This window comes from Melanerpes formicivorus, unplaced genomic scaffold (genome assembly GCF_026170545.1).
Source record: "Melanerpes formicivorus ecotype bairdi unplaced genomic scaffold, bMelFor1.0.p_v2 SCAF_11, whole genome shotgun sequence".
In the NCBI taxonomy this organism is placed as follows: Eukaryota; Metazoa; Chordata; class Aves; order Piciformes; family Picidae; genus Melanerpes; species Melanerpes formicivorus.
In genome coordinates, this window is record NW_027142363.1 from 7,750,572 (window position 1) to 7,769,835 (window position 19,264).

Sequence of the window (19,264 nt, forward strand, 5' to 3'; positions counted from 1 at the left end):
ACAAGTACCTGAAAGGTGGTTGTAGCCAGGAAGGGGTTGGCCTCTTCTCCCAGGCAACCAGCACCAGAACAAAGGGAACACAGTCTCAAGCTGTGCCAGGAGAAGTTTAGGCTTGAGTGAGGAGAAAGTTCTTAACCGAGAGAGTCATTCGTCATTGGAATGGGCTGCCTGGGGAGGTGGTGGAGTCACCATCCCTGGAGGTGTTCAAGAGGAGATTGTATGTGGCACTTGGTGCTATGGTCTAGTCATGAGGTCTGTGGTTACCGGTTGGACTCCATGATCCTCAAGGTCTCTTCCAACCTTGGCGACACTGTGATACTGTGATACTGTGTGTGGCCGGTTGACGTTGCCCCCTTAAGAAAGGGAACATGGTGGACGGAAGTTGGTAAACGGAAGGAATAGTCTAAACTAATTTCATTGGACGAGTGGGAGGAAGCACTTTATGAGCTGGGACTATACTGGACATTTCCAGCACTTCTCAGTCAGTCTTGCTTCCGCCTCTTCTCCGTGCAGCAGCTTTCTGTGCTGGGCTTTCTGCCAAGGCCTCGGCCTTGAAAACCAGATAACAGGCCTGTATACTAACTCCCTTCCAATTAACACGAACTGCTTCTAATTTTTTTTTCCTCTCTTCTCTTTCTCTTTCTATCCCATTCTGGGGAAAGGGGGGGAAGAGAGGGGAGAGCGGAGGTGGGGGACCCCTCTCTGCCGAGGGGGGCACTCTCATTTCTGTGTTACTCTGTTGTATATCTTTGTATATATTGTAGATATTGTAAATTTGTAAATAATCCCCTGCAAACCCTACATCGCTTTGTAAATATAGCTCCACTGCTTTGCTAATTCAGCTTGCGAGTTTTTTTTTTCCTTTCCCTTCAATTTTTTTTCCCTTTTACTTTACAAAGGGGGAAGGGAGGAGGCTTCTCGGCCTTACCTTCCATCCCACGACACTGTGAAATAATTAAAGTAGTGCCCATGGTAACTCTATTGTGCCTTACACATGCTAGGTATAACTTCAGCCACTGTTATGTGAGTTCTGTAAGAAAATTGAAGAACTGGTGAGAAAGTCTTTCTAATGATTTTTTCCTACTGAAAATAAAAGCTTATAAATAGCCTTATAATATTAAAAACCTTCTCTTTAAGAGAAGAAATATTAGTAATAGTGATTGATATTGTAACTTAGACTCTAAATGTAACCATGAATTCCAAAATTAGCAAAGGATCTGTTGTAGCACAGCTGTTTTACTCACCCAGAGCAATGCTTCCAGGACAAGACGTAAGCAGGCGAAGACATTTATTATGTTATACAGTAATCTAGTCTATCAGAAGGCACATGTGTCACATCTCAATTGGTCATTTTCTACTGGCCTGTGTGTAATTATGACATACAGTAGGTCAAAATAATGAAACAATATTTTAACACATCCAACCAAGTTCTGCCCAGTTTCCCTCTTTCAGTTACAAGGTGTTTACATTCCCCTCAGAGTCAAAGGCAAAACGTAGCTTTCTCTAATTCGAGCAAAGGCAAATCTTCCCTATAGTTTTCTAAAGCTATCCGAAAATAAACCTTCTCCTACAAGGATCCTATCCTGTCCTTTAAATTTATCTGGAAACACAGAAAGTAACATATTTGTTCCATTAATGGGGCATAATGTTTTGTTTTTCAGTTCCCCCTGCAATTACCCTGCTGCAGAAAACCTTTAATGCCACTGCAGATCGAGGAGAGGCATTAACTTTGTTCTGCAGAGCCACTGGATCACCTCCACCTGAAATCAGTTGGTATAGGTAAGTTCAGTTAAGGTCTGCTCTTTGAAACCCATTGTTTCACTATGTCACAGTTTCCTATCACAGTCAATTAAGCTGTGCAATCTTAATTTCTGCACAGAAGTTTAAGAACATTTACTGTCCCTTTCTGTTCTAAAGCTCTATTCAGCATTAAATGAATAAACTCAGACAAATTCTATTGCACTCAGGTCACCAGCAGGTTGAGTATATGTAAAAGGTATCTAAAATACCACATTGCCATTGATTTCTTCATATTTGAATGGAAACAAAGAAAACTGAAGTAATGAGCCCATATCTGAAAAAAAAAAACCACAACAAAAAAAAACAAGTAAAAGGAAACTGGGATTGTTTAGTCTTGCAAAGAGGAGGCTGAGTGGTGGGTGTTACTTTGGCAGTTGGCTGTTGGTCTCTTCTGTGTAGTAATTAACAACAGGATGAGAGAAAATTTCCTCAAGCTGCACCAGGAGAGGTTTAGACTGGATATTGTGAAAAATTTATTTACCGATGGAGTTCAGAAACTTTTGTGGTAGGAACAGAATACCAAGCAGGATCACAACCCTGTACTTCATCAGGGTCGACTTTGACCTGTGGGAAATCCCATGGGACAGGGAACTAGAAGGTAAAGGGGCCAAAGATAATTGGTTAATATTCAAGGATTGCTTCTTCCAAGCTCGAGATCAGAGCTTCCCAATGGGTAGGCAATCAACAAAGGAGCAAGGAGACCTGCATGGTTAATCAGGGAACTGCTGGGCAAACTCAAGTGGAAGACAGATTGTGGAAGGAGGGGCTGGCCACTTGGAATGTGCTGCCCAGGGAGGTGGTGGAGTCACCGTCTCTGGAGGTGTTCAAGAAGGGATTGGACATGGCACTTGAAGCCGTGGTTTAGTTAGTCGTGAGATGTTGGGTGATAGGTTGGACTTGATGATCTCTGAGGTCTTGTCCAACCTTATTGATTCTATGATTCTGTGATTCTATGATCACTGTAACAGGATGTTATGATTGATATCCAAACAGGGGGAAAAAGATGGGAGAAGCTATATTACTTTTTTCTAGAGACAGGAAAATTGACACAACTATATCAAGGTAAAGACCTTAGTTTTTCAGACTATTTCAGACATTTGTTCTTCAAAAATCAGACTGAGCATAGGAAAACTAGATCAACACAATCTTTCTTGATTTTGATAAAAAGCTAGAAAGCATTTTCAGTTGTAGGAAAGTCTATCAGAACTGATTTCTCTGATATTAATACACTTGTCATAAATTGAGAACCTAATTGAAACCATTTATCAGAATTGATGCCCAAGGAGTTATAGTCCTAATTTCATCCTGTTCAGAGTATTTTTTTGATGTTGAATGTAAATTGCTATTAAACTCAGGTTTATGTAAGTATTTAATTTTTTAATAAACAAGTGAAATTACATCTTGAATTTGATTAAGTGCTAATGCTGATTTTGGAAGGATTAGAACTGTTAGTTACAGCAATTATAGGAATCATATAGTCAGTTTTATTCCCAATGATACAATTTATCAGTGTGTGTACAGTAATTTTATTTAATTTACCTCAGATTAGTGTGTAATGAAGTGACTTATTGGAAGTTTGTTTTCTGAATACATAGATAGGCTAAGGAATAAAAGTCTAGAGCGATTGAAACTACTGACTGTCAGCAAGATGCTGGAGAAAAGAGTAGTTTCAAGCTTTAAACTCTTTAGGACAATAGCTAATGTGTCCAGAGGAGGGCAACAAAGCTGGTGAGGGGTTTGAAGCACAAGCCCCATGAGGAGAGGCTGAGGGAGCTGGGGTTTCTTAGCCTGGAGAAGAGGAGAATCAGGGGAGACCTTGTTGCTCTCTACAGCTACCTGAAGGGGGGTTGTAGCCAGGTGGGGGTTGGCCTCTTCTCCCAGGCAACCAGCACCAGAACAAGAGGACACAGTCTCAAGCTGCACCAGGGGAGGTTTAGGCTGGATGTTAGGAAGAAATTCTTCATAGAGAGAGTGATTGACCATTGGAATGGGCTGCCTGGGAAGGTGGTGGAGTAACCATCACTGGAGGTGTTTAGGAGGAGACTTGTTGGGGTGCTTGGTGCCATGGTTTAGTTAATTAGATAGTGTTGGATGATAGGTTGGACTCAATGATCTTGAAGGTCTCTTCCAACCTGTTCTATTCTGTTATTCTATTCTATTCTATTCTTCTATTCTATGCTATTCTAATATGGCAAAACATTTAACTGTTTATATCAGCCCTTGTTGTTTCTGGGCACTGACATTATTTAAGACTTTGTCAAATTTAAATGGAAGGGCAAGAAGAAAGGTCAGGAAGGTTTAAATTGCTGCTGCATTTAATATGCATATATACTTTGTTGATATTTCATGGACTGAGAAAATGTATTTTTTTCACTACTTAACTGATATCTCTTTTGACTCCAGTATCACCTTATCATAAAACATAACCTCCAGAAAAGCAATACCCTCACTGAATGAAATTAGCCAGGACTGAAAGATAAAGAGCTAAATGTACAGGTCAGGAACTGGAAATCTTTACTCATGTGAATAGTCCTGAAAACATGATGATCATTTACATCCATGGATATCATTTACACTGATAAAGTTAAGATGGATCAATCCTCTTATCTTTACTGACAGGATTTAGAATTATCTGACAAAAGAAATAATCCTTTTTTAATGCGGTAGTCATGTTTTCCTGTCTCATATATCAGCGTCAATCTGAATTTCTCCTGCTCACTAGAGGGTCCAGAGAAATGCTCATAATTTAATTTCTGCTTAGAAATTATCATAGATACATGCTATTTTTATAACAGACATTTGGAAACTTTTCTGACCTTGAATATAGACTTTTGTCTCCTAAGAGACTATTTTTATGATGAAATCACCTATGTGGAAAATTTGACCTTTTCTGTTCTGCAACACAATCTCTCTGGTTTGCTTAGAAAAGGAGGAGAAAAAGTATCATAATGGCATCCTGGCCTGCATTAAGAACAGTGTGGCCAGCAGGAGCAGGGAGGTCATTCTGCCCCTGTACACTGCACTGGTTAGGCCACACCTCGAGTACTGTGTCCAGTTCTGGGCCCCTCAGTTTAGGAAGGAGGTTGACTTGCTGGAACGAGTCCAGAGAAGGGCAACGAAGTTAGTGAGGGGCTTGGAACACAAGCCCTATGAGGAGAGACTGAGGGAGCTGGGGCTGCTTAGCCTGGAGAGGAGGAGACTCAGGGGTGACCTTATTGCTCTCTACAACTACCTGAAGGGTGGTTGTAAACAGGCAGATGTTGGTCTCTTCTCCCAGGCAGCCAGTACCAGAACAAGAGGACACAGTCTCAGGCTGCGCCAGGGGAAGTTCAGGCTGGAGGTCAGGAGGAAGTTTTACACAGAGAGAGTGATTGCCCATTGGAATGGACTGCCCGGGGAGGTGGTGGAGTCACCATCACTGGAGGTGTTCAGGAGGAGACTTGACAGGGTGCTTGGTTACATGGGTTAGTTGATTAGGTGGTGTTGGATGATAGGTTGGACGCAATGATCTTGAAGGTCTCTTCCAACCTGGTTTATTCTATTCTATTCTATCTTGAATAGGACAACAAAATGGACTAAAGTTACTTAAAAACATGTTACTGAAATGCCAGCTATGTAGATGCCAGGGGATCCTATTAACAGATGTTAATGTTGCCAAGAAAGAAGTAGTGTTATGGCTTTTAGGGAAAATAGTATTTTGGAAAACATGAAATACATATATTTAATAGCATTGTGTGAGGAGAAAATGAAAATTATTCTTTTGAAGTCTTGAAATATAACTAGATGTCCTAAACTAGCCAAGGAGAATAGAATAGAGTATTTCAATGATGAAGATTGGTTTCATTTTACAAATAGCTTGTTTTTAAGAAGTTGGCATTGTTAGAGGCATTATCAATGCTATGAAAATCAAGGAGTGCTTGCAAAAAGGGGCTGCTGAGGATTCCACAGAAATAAGATCAAAAGAGTCCTACAGCAAAGTAGGCAGAAAGAGAATAAATTAAAAAGGGGGTGGGGGTGGGCGCTCTTATCCCAAGCAGCCAGCACCAGAACAAGACGACACAGTCTCAAGCTGCGCCAGGGGAAGTTTAGGCTCGAGGTGAGGAGAAAGTTCTTCACTGAGAGAGTTGTTAGCCATTGGAATGTGCTGTCCAGGGAGTCACCAACCCTGGAGGTGTTCAAGAGGGGATTGGATGTGGCGCTTGGTGCCATGGTTTAGTAGTCATCATGTCTTGGGTGACAGGTTGGACTTAATGATCTTTGAGGTCTCTTCCAACCTTATTGGTTCTATTATTCTATGAAAAAGAAAATAAAAACAGTATTCTTGAAACAGAAGCTCTTCTGATAACTGTGTGTATGTCAAGCTGCTCAAATGGACAGGTCAAGCCTCAATTAGCCCTCAGGTTTATTATTTCTATGCCATCTGGTCAGAACTTACTGTAACATCTAGAGACATGCCTGCTTATGAAGTTGTGACTAGCCTACAACAACTGAGAGGAAATAATTTGGAAGGGTTCTTTATCTGCCAGTAGGCTCCACGTGTTTGCAATTCAAAATATTGTTTATAAGTCTCTGCTTTGTTACTAAGGTGAACTGCAAGAGATATACTTTGGAAATATGCTTTTAAGTGTTTGTCACATACAAATATGTATTTGACTACTTCATTTCCTTCTATCCTTTGAGCGTAACTGTATGTTAGAGTTTTATTCACAAGCAATTTTCCAACATTAAGTCAATACTGAGCCTTTTAGAATACAGGTATTAGAGCATTTTTGATACAGATGTATTTTAGAAACTAGCAATAAAATTTTTAATCTGGGGGCTTGAACATCAAAATTCAGTTCTGAGTGGTTTGGTTGTGCCTAAACTGTGATCCTGCAGAACAGGTTTTGTCATGTCAAAATCAAATCCCTTCTGCACATACTGAAAGTGCATGCCACATGAGTTAATGTGGTTTTTGAGGACAGCATAATAGCAGTCTCCTCCCTCAAAGACTATTTTCAACGTAACAATGCTTCCGTAGCACATTGTAACAGAGTTTTGAACTTACTGGTTGATTTATATGTTGTTCTTATTTTTACAGGAATGGTAAAGTTATTGAGGAAAATGAAAAATATATGCTGAGAGGAAGCAATACAGAACTAACAATAAGGGATATAAAAAACGTGGATGCGGGGCCTTATATCTGCAATGCTAAAAACAAAGCGGGAATTGATAAAAAGCAGACCTTTCTTCAAGTTTTTGGTAAGTACTGCGTAGTATGACCCTTCCTTCCTTCCTTTTTACAATATGAACAGTGGGGAACTGAGGTGATAATTCACAATTTTCAGTGGAGCAGTATTCATGGAAGCTATCTACTGTCGCAGCAAACCACTCCGTATAACTTTACAGCATTTTCCTCCCTGTTGGCTACTTTAACCTTTAGACCCAAATTTCATTTTGAAAAGGCTATCTTCAGCATTTGCTTTTCTGCTATTCAGATAAAGTACAATGACATGTTAAATCGTCAAGTCACTCTGGGTTTTGTTTAAAAGTTGACTGCTTGCAAGAAAATGAAGGAGAGAAAGAGGAGAAAATTCTGATGAAAAAAAAAAAGCAGTGTTTTTCCTTTTTTAAGTAGATCCTATGCAAAGGTGTTCCTGCTTTTTTCTTACTTTGTTTTTCTTTCTTGATTTGTATTTTTGAAGTGCATGATTGCAAATGTAGTCACAAAAATATCATTTGATCTGAGAGTCAAAGGATAAAAGTAACGACATGAAAACTTCTCCTTCTATGCTCTACCACACAATCAGTGCTCATTATTCCCTACTTTACATAGAACTGGTAATTTCTTTGAAGGTTTGCATAGCTGTAGCACAGTGAGAGCAGGCATCTGGGCATCTGTGAAAATGTGGAAAACCTCACTCAGAATTATTATACAGGATCAAGGTTGTAGCTTACTTATGAAAACCCTGCAAAAGAGCAATGTGGTGTTTTGGTTTGATTTGGTTTGGTTTGCTTTGCTTTGCTTTGTTTTCCTTTGCTTTGCTTTGTTTTGTTTTGTGTTGTCTTGTTTTGTTTTGTTTGTAGAGAGAATGACCATTTATATTTGAACAGCTAAAGCATGTACTTGGGACCACAGGAAATTAATTTTTACATCCCAGATAAAACTAGCAGTAATTTATACAAAGTGAAACAAGTCTAACAGGAGAAGGCAATCCGATCATTTGCACTGGAAGAGCAAAGCTGTTGGGTTGGATAATACTGTGAACTGGGAGCCTGAGGCTGAAGCCGTGGTGTCAGGTGAATAGGTTAGCTGTGCCTCTGTGAATTCTATTGTCTTTTCTGTCTGAGAAACTCTTCATAGCCCTACATGCTGTGCTCCAGAGCAGAACTCTGTTTTAAGTACTTGTCCCTGCTTGGTATCTAACTTTTTGTATCTTGTTCACCCATGCTATTGAGTTCCATTGTTATCTGTGATTATTTTTGAGAAGTAATAAGTCATTTACATGTGTGTCTGTGTGTTTAGATACATGTTAATTAGCATTTTGAATTATGAAATGACATTTTTCAAGCTATGGGTTGTTACAGCTATTATGTCAGTATGAAGTAACATAATAACAAGTGGTTTACTTAAGAGCATTTAAGAAAATTCTGTACCTTAAGGCCTTCATACATTGCCCTACTTTCTGAGACCTAAACATTCATTTCTTCATCATTCCTCCCCAGAGTGATGGAAGTAATGTAGTTCACCTTATAGTAAAAACATCTAATCAGGCTAAATGAAACAAAAATAGGTTGGAACTCGATGATCCTTGTGGTCCCTTCCAACCCTGAATGATACTATGATACTATGACATATTCATGCTTTAAAAGAATAGTGCTTGTGTTCATTGGATACCTGTTATATTGTCATTTTGTTCTTTAGTTGCTCATTTCCACTCCTTAGTCAATCAAATGCCCAATGCTGCTATTCAGTAAGGCAGAAACAGTTGAAATTATCAACAAGTTTCCTGAACTTACATTCCAAGACCCTGCTTTTTTCATTTGTTTTATATTTGCTAGGGTACAGCAAGCAAATAGGAATTCACTTTAATAATGTCCTCATCAATTTAGAAAGAATAGTTAAAGAATTGGAGGAAGATTGGATCAACTTTCTCAGTATTTCTGTCGATAATAGTCTTGCCTTACTGAAGTAAATGCTGCTATTTGCATGTACAAAAATGCTTTAATATTGTTTAGCATGAAAAATGTTGCAATCAGGTTGACAGTGTAAAAACTTCTGGTCAGTGGCAAGTTATGAGTGGTGACCTACAAAACTGAGGCAGCTAAATAAGATCCCTAACATGAGCCCTCTTCTTCCTAGCAATAACTGTCAGCTAGATAGATTTGATGATTAATCTGCGCTTATTCTGTTAAATGTCAGCTACTCACGACTAAAATGTCATGCTAAAACTTTTTCTCTTGTAGTGCTCCATCTGAATGAGGACTGAGGAAATTTACAATATAAGGCTAAGATTAAACAATTCAAAGGATTAGTTCTGTATTTTAGAACATGCATCATACTGAGTCAGTCATATTGTTTGTTCTGGCAGAAATAATGCAATTCCAAATTATGCAAATTTCTGACATAAAATTTATGATACTATTTGGATGCCTTTTATTTCTTTTTATGAGTGGCATATCTGACACAGCTTTTTCCTGATTTCCAGATGTTGTGTTATAGAAAAGGAAAGGCCAGATAATACTGTAGCCAGGAGGCAGAGCTAGAGAAATAAAGTGCCTGGCTGCCACAGAAAATATTACATAGGTTTTGGATGATCCTGAAAGTGAGAGTAATAACTGAGATTATTTTCAAGTTTAACATGGTTATCTTTCATCTCAAAATCCTTTTTGTGGTTCTTTCAACTGACTTCCCTTGTTGCACCACTGAGAAGAGTTCCAGCTTTCTTCATCCAAAATGGTGTCATGCTGAGGTGCTTTGCTTACTGTCTTCTATTGTGTCCAGTACAGCTGGATGTATTTGATGTTTCAAAAGCCCCAGATCACTTAGGGTGGGTTTTTTCAGCACGCAATTTTGCTGAGCATAGATTATATCTTAACGATGCAGAATGTTAGTTCAGTGCTTTGTTAGGTAAAATATTCCTTGGTTTTAATCTCTATGCAGTAGATACACAATTATTTATAACAGTTGAGGGCTAACAGATAGTAGACAAGCAACAGAAGAAGTATAGATGTAAGGAATTAGAAGTGAGACCAAGAATGGTGTGGTGAAAATTAATAAAAGAGAGGCAGGTGGTTTCTCTGGAGACAGCAAGTTTTAACCTGATTTTATTTTCTTGGTGATGCATGCAGCATCTGTGAGACAATGGCCATAAATGAAACAGTGGTCATAAAATGAGAAAGGAGATAAGATATAAGGAAAATGCTTTACACCATGAGGACAGTGACACACTGTAACAGAATGATCGGAGGGCTGGAGCACCTCTCCTATGAGAACAGACTGAGGGAGTTGGGGCTGTTCAGTCTGCAGAAGAGAAGGCTCCGAGGTGACCTCATTGTGGCCTTCCAGTATCTGAAGGGGGCCTACAGGAAGGCTGGGGAGGGACTTCTCAGGATCTCAGGTAGTGATAGGACTAGGGGGAATGGAATGAAGCTGGAGGTGGGGAGATTCAGGCTGGATGTGAGGAGGAAGTTCTTCACGATGAGAGTGGTGAAACCCTGGAATGGGTTGTCCAGGGAGGTGGTCGAGGCCCCGTCCCTGGAGGTGTTTAAGAACAGGCTGGATGAGGCTCTGGCCAGCCTGATCTAGTGTGAGGTGTCCCTGCCCATGGCAGGGGGGTTGGAACTAGATGATCCTTGTGGTCCCTTCCAACCCTGACTGATACTATGATACTATGATACTAGGATACTATGATGAGAGAGGCTATGCAGTCTCTGTTCTTGGCATTTTTCAAGATGGTGTTGTTGTAGAATTTATGGATGTATGAAAATTAATATGGAAGTATGAATATAGATAAAAATATTAATATATTGTTATTAATGTGGGAAACTGCCAAAGCTGGATTAAGTAGGTTCATTGTATGGCTGGAATATAGATTTTTACAGTGGGAGTGTGCAATATTTAGGCAATATAACAATTTTAACAATTTTAAGAAAACTGGGAGGAATAACAGGAGAAGAGAGAATTCCCTGGTGCAAAATGGCACTTGACCACAGCGGGGGGGAGGGGGCAGGGGGGAGACTCAATAAGAACTGTTAACACAGGAGGCAATAAACTGGTTAGTCACAAAGGGTTCTACCCCAAGTAGGGGGATGCTGCTGCTGTATTAGCTGTTGAGGCTTTTGGGGGCTCTCTTGTGTGCCAAGCAAAGCTGGTTGGTGGCAGGGATGCCATGCAGTCTTCAATGCTGGTCTGGCTCCAGCAAGACAGCAGGCAATATGATGCATTCAGCAAAGGGCTCTTGTGTCCTCCTGGGTAACCTGAAGCACAGCATGAATTCTAGTTGCAAGGGGAAGGGAGGCTTGGATCCTAAGGCTCTTGGCTTCTTGGCTTGCAGTGAGTAGGGCTCGCGGCTTCTATCCCAGGTCTTGGACCAGGCAACTCGAGGCAAGCCAACTCAAGGCAAGGCAATTCAGGCAAGGCAGGTCCAAGCAGGCAAGGCAAATACAAATCAGCCTGTATTCAGTTGGGCCAGTAGGGCAGCTTAAGCCAGAAAACAGTTACCCAATGAAATGGGACTTTGCCAGGCTGTGGCCATGAAAGGCAGAAACATAGGCCTGGTCTGGGAGAAGCAGTGCCAGTACACGTGCTCTTAGCCCAAAAGGAGACTTGTTTACTCAAACATGTGGGGGCCTGTGCTTTTGCCCCTTTTTCCGTGTTACTCCAACTCCTGCAGGAGGGAGGGGGGGAGAGCGGGACCATGTCTAGATGCATCAGGACCTGTCTGGATTTGTGCTGGCTCTACCATGACAGGTGCTCAACAAATCCCTGAGCAGTCTGTTCTGAACAGGATTTGTTGTTTCTGTGTTGATGGGGAAGTTGATCAAAATGACCTCTTAGGGTCCCTTCCAACCCAAAGGGATCTTCTTTTGCTCCACTAACATAAGCCAATGTTAGACTTCTTCATAGCATATACTTTAGTAACCCCATTAGAAATTATGTTATCTCCCTGCTTCACATAGAATATATTAAAGTCATGCTTCTTCAAAAGCAACATTCTGAGAGACTACAGAGAATATACATTGTTTTCCACAAATGTAACTGATGTTGACAAAGTCAATGTTAAGAGCTGCCAAAATTTAATGGAATCATGTAAACTTAATTCACCACTTCTGGGTCCAAGTATATGGAATAATTTTCTCACTGCGTGCTAGATTTTTTCAGTGGGATGAGCATCTCAATGTGTAAAGTGAATAGATTCAAAGAAACTTATTAACAGTTATACACAGTAACAGAATCTGTAACAGAAATAGTATCACATATATAAATAAGCTGACAAGGTACAGTGTAGCTTAAGAGCTGTACTTGCTGTGTACTTGTGGCTATAAAGTGGAGTGATTTGAAGAACCTAAACAGTATCTGGATTTTTAATGTAACTTACCATAAATTTACTCAAGAAGTATGGATGCATTGCTTTGTATCAGAGGACTTTTCAGATCTTAATAGTGTTAATACCAGTAAAATATGTTTATTCTCAGAGGAGTTTGTTAAAACCAGTAATTTGTGCAAGGCCATTAGATACTGTTAAAAATCAAAGTTCAAAGTTTTTTTCCCAAATAATTTGTATTTGTAGACAAACACAGAATATTATAGTATCAAAGAATGCTTGAGGCAGGAAGGCACTTCTGGAGATCATCTAGTCCAATCATAGAATCATAGAATCAATGAGGTTGGAAAAGACCTCAAAGACCATCAAGTCCAACCTGTCACCCAAGACCTCATGACTACTGAACCATGGCTTCAAGTGCTCAGAGCAGGGTCAGCCAGAGCAGGTGTCTCAGGACCATGTCTAGCTAGGTTTTTAATATCTCCAAGGAAGAAGACTCCATAGTCTCCTGGTCAGCTTGCTCTACTGTTTAGACACCCTGTCAGTAAAAATCATTTTGCTCTTCCTGTGTTTCAATTTGTGCCCATTGCCAGCTGTCCTGTCACTTGGTGCCACTGAGAAAATTCTGGCAGTATTTGTTCTTACATATGTGAGGTATTTATACACATGGCTGAGATTCCTGCAGCCTTTTCTACTCAAGAATGAATTGTTGACCCACCATCTTGCCCTTCAGGACTCCCTGGGCCTTCTCTGCAGAGCTGCTTTCTAGGCAGCCTGCACTGGTGCAAGGTTATTCCTGCCCAGTTGCAGGATCATCATCACTGAATCTTTGCTTCATTCATGAAATGACTAAGAGATGTGAGGGATGGCTGGTCACTAACAGACAGCAAGCTAGAATGAAAGCACACAAAGACAGCTACCTGTGCAAGAGCTTCTACAGTCAGGATTCATCTCATGCTACCCCAGTGAGGGAGCAGTCAGCTGTGATGCTGTCAGCCTTGCTGAGCCAGGAGTCTGGGCTATCAGACATACACAAATGATTGCTGTGCAGCTTGAAGTCAGAAAAGTTTATTGTGGTATTGTGGTAATGTGAATCCTAAACAAAACTTTAAAAAGCCAACATGAATATGCTTTAACAACAACAGCAACAACAACAAAAAGTCATTTAAAGGCTAGATTTTGACATGTCATTCTTCGTGCAGAATGAGTAATGTAATTTGTATTTTTAACAGTACAGCCTCAAATAATACAACTTAAAAATGAAACCACGTTTGAGAATGGGAAAGCCACCCTCATCTGTGAAGCAGAAGGAGAACCTATCCCAGAGATTACTTGGAAAAGGGCCATTGATGGAATTACTTTCTCTGAAGGTGACAAGGTAAATCAGCCTTTCATGTCTAAAATAACTTAATATGATATTCTGTGGCTAATCTTTTTGTAAGGAGAAAATTAATTTAGAGAGAGATTATTTCTGGATTCTTATGTAATTTAAAGGAATTGCTGCTTTCCAGGGTGGTAAGGAAGATGTGGAGCTTCTAAATTTTAAATCAAAAGGAAAAAAAAAACATTTGAAGAAAAAGGAACTAAAGTAATTAATCTCATCAGGCTTAAATTTTCATACACAATCCCTGCTACAGGTTTCAGTTTCATCTTGGCCATAATGGCTGCCAGTAGCCCTTCTTGACTATGTTTGGGCTGTCTGTTTTTTCTCAAAAGACAGTGGAGCTTATAGAAATCTGAAAGAAAAAATATGTGGGAGTTCTTTATTTCCCACCTCTGATAGGTTGGTTGTTTTTTTTTTTCCTGTTTTTCCATTTTCATTTATTTTTCCTCACAAAGAACAAGTAATTTATAACTACAAATTGAGCCTATTTTCCCATTTTGTTTTTCCATGTTCATGTTTGGTTACAGAAGTAAGTTGAGCAGAGAAAGGTTACAGAGAACGGCTACAGTTTGACAACAATTCAGTTCCTGTAGGAATAAGAGCTGTAATTAGATGGAATGTTGAAAGCAGCTTGTTGTTTCTATGTAGCTTCTTTTCTTTACTGTTTAAAAATAATTTTCTTTTGGTATTTGAGCTAGCATTCTCAATTTCTTTACATAATCTACAGAATTTCTCATTGCTCTTTAAAGTTTGAGACACCAGCTTTCTGTACGGCTAATTCAGAATTTTTACTCTGGATAATCCAATAGCAAAACACAGTCTTCTTACAGATGTTTGCATAGTCATAGCTGTGCTTTAAAATGACAGACCTATAAGGCAATCATGCCACTGAGGGATTCAGATAGATAGTAAATCACTCATTCTATAGGGGATTGTTTTATAGAGAATGTTAAGAAAGTCTGTGCTTCCATTATTTGTGTTCTCAAGTACAATGTCTCATCTGGTGTAGTCTTTGATTGGAACTCTTCTGGAACTGGCATAGCTTATGTGAGGCTCTGTCTACCATTTTCCTGCTCTGTGATTTCCATTTTTTAACAACATAGTAGTAGTTGTGTAATATTTTTTTCCCAGTAGTTAACATTAAACCGAAACAGTTTCTCTCCTCCTTAAATATCTCAAGTCAAAGGTCATCTTTCTGACCAGCAAAGACTACACTTGTTTCAAAGGCTACAAGCGTAGAATCTTTCACTTGTTTGGAATGTTCCTAAAGTAACCTTATTATATCCAAATATTAAAGTGAGAGCCAGTCACAGAAACAAGTTTTAAATGTTGGTGCAGTTGAAAAATGAAATTTATTATTATTGCTTCTATAGGACAGTATTGCACTCTTAATTCAATCTACAGGTGGTTAAACTGTCTAGACCTGTTCCTGTAGCATTCTCTGAACTGTGACTCAGCTGAACAATATTTACAACCAAATTAAAACCTATATTCACTTTCTACTAGTGTGCTGACATACTGTGTGCGTGGAAGATAAAAAGCATGAGTGTAAATGCAGTTATACAGTGCTCTTTTGTTCTTGCCAATGAAATAACTCTATGTATTTTGCTCACGGGCAAGTTTTTTGCAGAATGTTGAATAAATGTTTTGAAATGTTGTCTATGTTCTTGAGCTATAAAATACGCTGCTTCATTTGCTCTGTAGTTCACCAGCTCTAGGATGCCAAAGCCTTGGCTTTTGCTTTCATACCAAATTAGGTGAATAGGGAACAAGACTGGCAGTGATTAAATTACTGAATAGTCATTGAACGTTTTGCACAGAGAAAGACACAGAAAAGGTGAACTGAAGAAATCAGGAGACAAGGAAGGAGTTTGTTACATAGTTCTAAGTTGATTTTTTTATTGCTTATATGTAACAACCTTTCAAGTAATGTCCAGTCACCAGACATACTTGCATAAACATAAAAATTATCAAGCATTCAGTGAATTAATCTTTGGAACTTTTTACCAGCTTTAAGCATGTTTTGATATAGACTGCACTATATCCGTCATATCTTCAGATAATTCAACATAATCCATTATAGTGATGGGTTTTTTTCTATAAAAAGTGGAAGGACTGCTCTAACAATAATATTAACTTGATCAAAATCCACAGAAAGTGTTCTTAATTTTTAATTATACTTCTTTGACTTTCAGTGTATAGTTCCTCAAATGCAAGTATACTCATGTGGGTAAGATTGAATGCGAGATCATTCTTAGCCTGCATGGATTCCAAGCGTTTTCTCTCAAATGATAGATAGATCTTATGACCTAGACATAGGCTTTTCTGAGTCTTTAAATTATTATGTCCAAGAGAATGGAAAATACGTACCAAAGTCATAGATCACAGAAGTAACCCTGCTGGGCTTAAGCAGGATAATGTTAATGAGTAAGAGGGTCTATAATTATCTGTTAGGAAAGTAGAGCTTTGATAAAAGATTTTCAGTATATCAGAAGTGTGTGTTTGAAAGTTGAAGCCAAGTGAGTTCAGAAACAGAGAAGCCTTTTCCTTTCTCCTTTTTATCAGTTAGACTTTGGAACAATCTCAGGCACAGTGTGTGGTCCCTCTTTCATTGAGGATTTGAAATAGAAGGATCCTTCCCGTTCCTGTGAACTCTCTTGGAAGTTTAAATGGAAAGTTTTCCAGGCGGTAACATTAGGTGACCTCTGTAATGCTTTTATGACCTTTTATAAGCCATAAAAACATGACAGTGAATAAGCCTGAGTAAATGAATTCTCATGTATGACTGAAGGCATTTGGCTCACCCTTAAAGATTTGAAAGTGGATAGGAAGGTTTAGTCCAAGACCTTTAGCTGCCGTTGCACAGTCAAACCAAAATTCTCTGCTTAGTGCATGCACTCTGCAACTGTATTTCTTGTTCCTGACACCACAGCATTGCCTGTCCTTTCACTCATTTGCCAACCTGGCTGTGCTCCTTTCAGCTGTGATTAAAAATGACATGTTCCTACTTGCCTCTGTGTATCTAGCAGGCCTGGCCCTTTTCCCAGCAAAAAGAGGAGGCAGGAGTAGAGTTTGTTTTTGTAGAACAGAAGGAAGGATAGTGATTGGATTGAATTTGTTGTAATCACTTTTAAAATGGATTTGGACATGCACATACATATCTACACATATCCCTGAAGGAGAGCATGCCCTGATACTCTGATACAAAACTGTAATTGATTTCTGTGTGCATTGCAGAACTATGAGGGTAGAATATCCTAGAATCTAATTCTAGCAGAAATATGAAAGTTGACTGATGCTATTTGTAATTACCATTTCAAGACTTGTTTTGGAATCACACAGAATCAAAAAATGGTTGAGGTTGGAAGGGACCTCTGGAGATTATCTAGTCCAACTCCTCTGCTAAAGCAGTTTCACCTAGAGCAGGTTGAACAGGGACACATTCAGGTAGGTTTTGAATATCTCCAGAGAAGGAGGCTTCACAGCCTTTCTGGGCAGCCTGTCACCACTAAGTAAAGATTGGCCCCATCCTCTTGGCACTTACTCCTTAGATATTTATAAGCCTTGAGAAGGTCCTCTCTCAGTCTTCTCCATGCTCTCTTAGGCTCTCCTTGCAAAAAAGATACTCCAGTTCCCTCAACATCTTTGTAGCCCACTGCTGGGCTCTCTCCAGTATTCCTTTGTCTCTCTTGAGCTGCAGATCCCAGAACCGGACACAGTACTCCAGATGTGGCCTCACTAGTGCAGAGCAGAGGGGAAAGAAAACTTCCTTTGATCTGCTGACTGTGCTCTTCCTAATTCACCCTAGGAGAAGCTTACCTTCTTGGCCACAAGAGCACAGTGCTGGCTCCTGTTTTAACTTGTTATCCATCAGGACTGTCAGGTCCTTCTCTGCAGGGCTGCTTTCCAGCAGATGCACCTCTAACCTGTACTGAATCATGGGTTTATTCCTCTCTACTTGCAGGACTGTGCATTTGCCATTATTGAATCTTATTAGATTCCTCAAATAACAGTGACAATAACAGATGGGGCTTCAGATGAGAGAATAGGATAGAATAGAATAGAATAGAATAGAATAGAATAGAATAGAATAGAATAGAATAGAATAGAATAGAATAGAATAGAACAGAACAGAACAGGACCAGACCAGGTTGGAAAAGACCTTTGAGATCATCAAGTCCAACTTATCATCCAACACCATCTAATCAACTAAACATGGCACCAAGCACCCCATCCAGTGTCTTCTTAAACACATCCAGTGATGGTGACTCCACCTCCTCCCTGGGCAGCAGATTTGTTATGAGTGTATGGTTATTATTAATATTTAATCTGTGGAGTGATTAATAAAAATATTAATAATTTAGTAATAAAAACCACATGGAAATTATTAATAAGACCTATTTACTGGTTCAAAATATTCAGTTGTGGAACAGATACCTCACCAGTAGGAACATGTAACAATTTAAACAATATTAGAAAGATTTCTTTCTTTTTCTGAGCTAGGGAAATCCTGGTCTTCTTAACTTAATCTCAGGAACTTTTCTGCTTTGAATAGTTGGGAAAATGTAAGGGAGAAGTCTCCTTGCCTTACTGAAAAAAAAACCTAATAATATCGTTACAATCTGTTTCACCTACATGCCATGTGACAGCTTCTGCTTATAATATGACAGAATATTTTTGCTGTCATAATATTAGCACATTCCTAGGCTAGAACAGTTTTTTGTAGCTAGCTGAAATAGTGTTTGATTATCCAGTTGAGACACTCTGCAAACAGTTCAATTAGGCGTCAAAGTTTTGTGTTGGCTTTTTTGTGGTTTCTTTATTTTATTTTTATTTTTGTTTGTAACCCCAAAAGAATTATGTTGGGTTTCACACAGTCAGACGATGAAACAGAAGAGCAAGAATATGGTGATTATTAGAAAGCAAACAAATTGAGACTGTGTAGAAAGCAGGAGGGTTGTCTTAAATACTACATAATTAGTGCTGTTGAGAATACACAAATTTATACACTGTGGCATACACAAAACATGGAGCACATAGGAGCACTCCATTCTATACTCTCGCCAGTCATTTGATCCATATGTTTTGGGGCTCCTTCATCTCCTCTATGGCTTGCTCGACTACACTGATACAGAAATGGGAGAAATCTTCAGTTAACTAGAAGGAGCTAAAAGTAAAGTGTGCAGTTTTGGAAGGTGGCAATATTCTAGTAAGAAGATTGATTTTCATCATAGGATCATAGAATCAATAGGGTTGGAAAAGACCTCAAAGATCATCAAGTCCAAGCTGTCATCCAAGGCCTCATGACTAATAAACCGTGGCACCAATTGCCATGTCTAATCCCCACTTGAACACCTCCAGGGATGGCAACTCCACCACCTCCCTTGGCAGCCCATTCCAATGGCTAACAACTCTCTCTGTAAAGAACTTTCTCCTCACCTCCAGCCTAAACTTCCGCTGGCGCAGTTTGAGACTGTGTCCTCTTGTTCTGGTGCTGATTGCCTGGGAGAAGATACCAACTCACACCTGGCTGCAACCTCCCTTCAGGTAGTTG

At 39.5% G+C, this 19,264-nt stretch overlaps 1 protein-coding gene across 2 annotated transcripts in view; it reads left to right on the forward strand.

Annotated features, from left to right (window-relative positions):
* Positions 1–19,264, forward strand: part of NCAM2 (neural cell adhesion molecule 2) — a 224,800-nt gene that overhangs the window by 115,136 nt on the left and 90,400 nt on the right. For both annotated transcript variants that reach the window (XM_068144456.1, XM_068144457.1), the window contains exons 6-8: positions 1,662–1,779; positions 6,881–7,041; positions 13,559–13,704. In XM_068144456.1, the coding sequence (XP_068000557.1) occupies positions 1,662–1,779; positions 6,881–7,041; positions 13,559–13,704 (425 nt within the window). The remainder of the gene's footprint in view (positions 1–1,661; positions 1,780–6,880; positions 7,042–13,558; positions 13,705–19,264) is intronic.